The sequence below is a fragment of the Nuphar pumila genome, chromosome 3, assembly GCF_984573655.1.
Source record: "Nuphar pumila chromosome 3, dmNupPumi1.hap1.1, whole genome shotgun sequence".
NCBI lineage: Eukaryota > Viridiplantae > Streptophyta > Magnoliopsida > Nymphaeales > Nymphaeaceae > Nuphar > Nuphar pumila.
In genome coordinates, this window is record NC_143251.1 from 121,971,040 (window position 1) to 121,976,918 (window position 5,879).

Sequence of the window (5,879 nt, forward strand, 5' to 3'; positions counted from 1 at the left end):
TTTGACATGGTGTTCACAAATATTATTACGCGAACTTTATGAAGTGCACAAAAAAATTGTGCGAATATTATTTTAAGTGGTACCCGAGAAGCGAAGCGATATTTCAAGCGCACTTGGTGAGTGCGTGTAAGCGAGGGGTAAAAAGAACATTACAAAGCCAGCTAATCATGATTTTGGATATGGGGAGAATACCGAAAATTATGGGGCATTTATGAAAATGCATCAAATTAGATGCACAGTGCGGTCATTTTCCGAAAAAAATCCCTTTGTGAATTCAAATTTGCATAATCAGTTCTCTGACCCCGATCCATCCAAGAGCAAACACATTTCTTTTATAATGCTTAATGAAGCAGGACCTTTAGCTACAAGAAATAAACTGTCACAAGAATACGCCTTGACAGGCTATGCCACGCTGATATGGACATGGACATGTACAAATATCGTTTTAATGTTTTCATAGTTTTTAGTGATTTATAATAATATTTCAATAAAGATGTCATCATCAAGTCTTATCCCAACTAGATGGGTCTGCTTTGTGAGACTTATTTCTTTATTTTTTATCTACCTAGAGCTAACTTTGATCACTTTACAATGCTTTATGCCACCTCTAACTGCCTCTTTGCAAGTTTTTAGTGATCGTCCTCTTTTCCTAGTTTCATCTACTTGTGTCATGTAAATCTAAAAATGTATTTTTATATAGTAAAATATCAAAGACTAGTTTTTCTTTATTTAAAAAAAAAAAGATGTATCCTCATGAACTTTTTTTTAGAAAACTTTGAATTCGTGAACTCACATAACCTGCGAGGTCATACCCGTGTCTATGTGACATAAGAAACGAGGGCTATTGGCCTCGGTGCATATGCTCCCTGGGAAGCAACTTATTTATTTAAAAACCCTTCTGATCTTCATCGTACAAAGAGACTCAAGAAAATCTCCAAAATGCAAGGCCCAATCACCCAATGGGATTTGAACCCAAGATCCCTAGGTTTGGATTCTAACTAGTGCAGATATCCTTTTTCTTTTCCCAAGTTCAAAAATATGCTAGATGTAATCGTAGTTGCAGAAGCTTGACACTCAATTTATCATGTTTTTAAAGCCTTTTGGAAGAACAATTCTTTTCAAATTTTTTCTTTTTTTTTTAATTACTCAAGAAGTTTTCAACTTTTTTAGAAAAAAAACACTTATTTTTAAGTGCTTCCAAACGACACCCTTTGTCAATATTAACAGGAGTCATAATATAATCGATATAAAAATATTGTAAATAGACAAAATATAATTATGAATTTGTGATGAAAAATGCATTTTTATTGACTATATAAGAGAAAAGACTTAGCAATTGATATTCTCTTAATTTAATTCATTCATGGCAATTTATCGAAAGGTCAAAGAATGATTTAGACACACAAAAAGCTATTCGTGTTATATGTCGCTCAAAGCCATTAAATCATTCAGTGGAAGCCCTGTTCTAGGAAGACCTGTTGATCTTTCTTTGCTAGTCTTCTCTCTCTGTATATAAACTAATAACTTTCTTAGGGCGAAAATAGTGATGGTTAATATATTATTTGCTGACATTCTATGAACTATTCTCATATAGATTTAGAACTCAGTTGAATTGAAGGACAACTCTTTTTTAAGATCTAGGGATCATTTAAGAATTATACACATCATGTATGTGGTATCTAATTTCAGGTTTAGTAAAATCAATACATCAATCCAAACACACTAAAGGTTATTGTTCATGTGGGAAGCATAAGAGGAACTGTTCAGATTTCACCTACAAAAGCAGTGAACCTACTATTGGTAAATGGCGTCCATGCCAAAAACATCTCTTTCTCCATATATGCATGGTGAGTGAGGAATCCAACCAATGGCTTCTAATCAACATGAACATTCATTAGGAAGGTTCTAATGCGTTGCAACAGCTCAGCCTTTATAGAATCTGGCACAGTGGCTGCAAAAAGAAGAGTTCCGTTAATGCAACAAAATAAACAAGCAATTATATATAATGCACTCAACAGTAACTACCAGGGGTTCATGGATTTGCTTTGTATTTTCTAAAGCATGTTTTAAGTTAAGAAATGGATTACCAATGTGTGCATGAAAAAACATGATTTGCACAGGTATGTAAAATCATAGCATGACCTGGTGACTCATCAAAGTGAAAGTGGCAGCAACATTCCATAGAGAATTTTCTATACCACATTATTCTAAATCACTCAGATTTAAAGATGTAAACTACATCAAACTTTGTTTAGTAATATCCCCAGCCTTTGATAATCTAAAACAAAATCATTCACTGCATTCGGATTCCGAAGATTGGATTGCTATGCCTAAATCTAGAGCATCAAACTCAGGAAAATCTGCAAAAGTAGCTGCACTTCACACATGCTGAGAATTGTTATACTATATGAATCACACAAAAGAAAAACAAAGTAACAGAGGGGCAGAGATCATAAACCACATAAAGCCAAGAAACCAAGGAAGAGCTTCATCCTGCTTCCCATAAAAACTAAAAATATAAGATGGCACAGGGAATGGGACAAGCCATGGTAACCCATCAGCAGCTTAAGCTTTCACAAGTCAGCAGAGTTGATAAGAAATCAGAAAACCACAAGAAATAGCACCAATTCCAACATTTGAAAAAAAGAAAAAGAAAATCAACTCGTCTATTTAAGAAAAACAAACAAGTCAGCAGAGTTGATAAGAAATCACACCACCACAAGAAACGGCATCAATTTCAAAATTTGAAGGGAAAAACGAAAAACAGAAACCATCTCTTCTATTTGAGAGAAACAAATTCTTCATTTGAAAAAGAAAAAAGAAATTCTGTAGATAAGAACATAAATTATACAACCCACCAACAATGGAAGGTTATTGCAACACTCACATCTGCCCTTTGGGGTAATTACATGAACAAGTTCATCCACAGTCACGTTTTGCCTTCCTTTTTTCCTTGCAAAAGCCCTGCCAAAAAGGAGAAAAACATTGGTCTCTGAAAATGGAGAGTAAAACTCAGGAAAACGAGGAGTATATTCACAATTTGATATTCATCGAAAATAATGATGCCCAAATAACAAAACCCCACAAATCGTGCATTGCAAAAAAAAAAAATCAGAAAGGTGAACACAGACAGAAGAGAAGAACCTGCACAAAGCGTGCATTTCGTCCCTCCATCCACACTCAATCAACCTTTCTCTCAAAAGCTCCTTCAATCTCTCCTTTTCTCCACTCTCCATCAGCTAATCAATGGCAATCAAGAAAACAAAAACCCGTGTTAAAGATAATCGAACCAAACATGTCCCAGCAGAAAAAAGACTAAAGGAAGAAAACAAAAAACTCCAAATTAAAAAAAAAAAAACCGACTCGATAACTATAACCGCACCTTGATGTGGATGATTTCCTGAAGAGTTGGCTTCTGCTCGCGCTCCTCGTCAGCGTCGGGCGTGGGAGGTCTATTAATGGAAGCCCTCCTTCAGAGATTAAAAAAAAACAGATTTTCCAAAGATTCAGTAAATTCATGAACTAACAACTACTCTCTGACGAATTATACAGCGTGAATAAACAGCAAAAGTGGGGAGAATTCTCACATAGTTGGAATTTGAATAAATCCAAATCAATTGTAGTTCAAACCAAACCAATAATATCAATCCTGCCGATGCGTAATCAGAGAAAAATAAAAAGGAAACGAAAAAGAAAAGGGTCAGCAGAACGACTAACAAAAACCCAATTTCCTAAACCTAATTTTTAATAAGGATAATAGGCAGATTATCTAGAAAACAGATCCACGGTTTGAGGAATGAATCGATGAATAGAAAACCCAACATGAGAAATAAAACAACAAAACAACTCTTTTCTCCCTTTTAGCAAAGAAGGGGGGATCTCTACTTATCCGCATACGCGGGAAATTCTGGGATAATGCATTATGCTGCATCAACCGATTTCCCGAATTATCTCGGTTTTCCGTATAACTGGGCGCATCATAAACGCTTCCCTGGTTAGAGTTCAGCGGAATCAGGAGAAGCTGTGAGCACCGGATAGGGGAGCATTTTGGTCGCAGATAAGAGGAGGATTCGGACGGAAAATATAATTTCGGCGGTGTATTCGCCGGAAAATACAATATTGGAGTTGGTACTCACAGAGTTCGCCGGAAAAACAACGGCCGGACGACTAAACTGCAATACTCCTATCGTCTTTCTTTGTGTTGTCGGTTTAGACCTTTCAGTATTACAGTGGGACTCTTCAATCAACACCGGGTTTGGCAGCCGCCCTGGTTCCAGATCCGGGACAAGATCTTGTTTGGATCTGACCTAATGAGACTCAGGTCTAGACCCAGCTTGATATTGGTTAGGTAGGGATCAAGTCAGACTATTGGAACCAGCGAAAAAAACTTTAAGAAACAGAAAGAAAAGCCCCAATGGGGTTTGGCATAGTGGGATTGGGCCTAGGAAGGCGGTCTAGGTTCAAATCCCATGAGTGTCACCCTGGGGCTGGGGGGCAAAGCGTAAGCCCACAAACTTTTACGCTAGCAGGACAGTAATCTTAAGTACGTGCAACTAGGTCTCTGATCCTGGGATAGTTTCTCTGTGTAAATATAAAAAAAAAAAAACCAAAGAACCGTTTTTGTTTTAGGTTTGTTGAAAAATTGATAGGTATGCATAGGGTTAGACAATGGGCACACCAGGGCTGGGCTGGCACATTTAGTAGACGGGCTTGGTTGGGCCAGGCCTGGTCAAGCTCAATTCATTGACTAATTAGGTCAGGCCTAGGGCTGGTTCGGGCTGGGCCTAGGTCTAACACGAAGCTACCTGCTTGCCCATTAGGCTCATGAGCCTAATTCGGAGCAGTTTGCGAGTCATCAACATTTCTCATTTGTTTTCTTGAATTTGTAGGTTCTTTTAACAAAAATTTAAAAAATGCAAAAAAATAAATAGGATTTGCGATGGATTGATTTTTTGAATCAAATACTTAACCCCAACTTTTGTTGCTACTAAAAGTTTTTTTGTGAAGCAAAAACGCGTCCATCATGCGGCGCGATGGATACTCAGCATCATCACGCTGGTAGTTGCGTACCTAAGGGTTGCGCAGCTACCACTTTATATATATATATATATATATATATATATAGAGAGAGAGAGAGAGAGAGAGACTAACTGGGTGGTAGCAACACAATTACTAGGAGCGCAACAGGAACAAGAAGACGCTGATATTGTTTTGCCAAAACACTTTTAGCGGCGACTTTTGTCATTGCTGGTAGTTGCACACCTAAGGGTTGCGCAGATATAACACACACACACATATATATATATATATATATATATATATATATATAATTTTTCAAATTTTTAGAGTTTTTTGTTGATCAGGCTCTATAGATATGATCTCCATGCATTTTTTTAGTAGAAAATGAGTTTTGGATCATGTGACCCACCCAAGCCCGTCTACTAAATGGGTCAGCCCAGCCTGGGTATGCCCATTGTCCAGCCCTAGGCACACCTATCAAACCTAAAACAAAAAAATAATTTTGAGTTTCTTTCTGTTTTTATTTAATATTTACATGAAGAAACCACCCTCAGGATCATAGACCTAGCCGGCTCTGCCTGCCATACTTATGATCAATGTCTGTGGGCTTACCCCTTGCCCACAAGGAGCCGTCACAAGGGATGATGCCCATGGGATTTGAGCCTAGACCGTTTGCTTAGCAGCCTAGGCCCCCATCTCACTATGCCAAACCGAAAACTGATTACTTAAAAATTCTTATTTTTATCCCAAAAAAAAAGTCCAAGACATGATTCTTATCAAATAAACCATGTTGAATGACTCTGTGCAGTCTAATTGAGAAGATGCAACCTACACCTATGGTTTCTACTAGGTGGGTGTAG

At 37.4% G+C, this 5,879-nt stretch overlaps 1 protein-coding gene across 1 annotated transcript; it reads right to left on the reverse strand.

Annotated features, from left to right (window-relative positions):
• Positions 1–1,612: 1,612 nt before the first annotated feature.
• Positions 1,613–4,211, reverse strand: LOC149843556 (transcription and mRNA export factor ENY2-like). The gene is made up of 6 exons (XM_090001863.1): positions 4,137–4,211; positions 3,588–3,649; positions 3,383–3,470; positions 3,145–3,239; positions 2,888–2,964; positions 1,613–1,951 (listed from the first exon to the last, which is right to left on the reverse strand). Coding segments are annotated over exons 2-6 (339 nt in total). The 5' UTR covers positions 3,590–3,649; positions 4,137–4,211; the 3' UTR covers positions 1,613–1,874.
• Positions 4,212–5,879: the final 1,668 nt, after the last annotated feature.

What these genes read in the sequence shown, in the direction of transcription:
- LOC149843556 (XM_090001863.1), bottom strand. An exon ending in GAAATGCACGCTTTGTGCAG is followed by an intron (nt 2,965 to 3,144) that starts GTTCTTCTCTTC and finishes CCTTTTTGGCAG; the next exon opens with GGCTTTTGCAAGGAAAAAAG. An exon ending in AATTACCCCAAAGGGCAGAT is followed by an intron (nt 1,952 to 2,887) that starts GTGAGTGTTGCA and finishes TTCTTTTTGCAG; the next exon opens with CCACTGTGCCAGATTCTATA.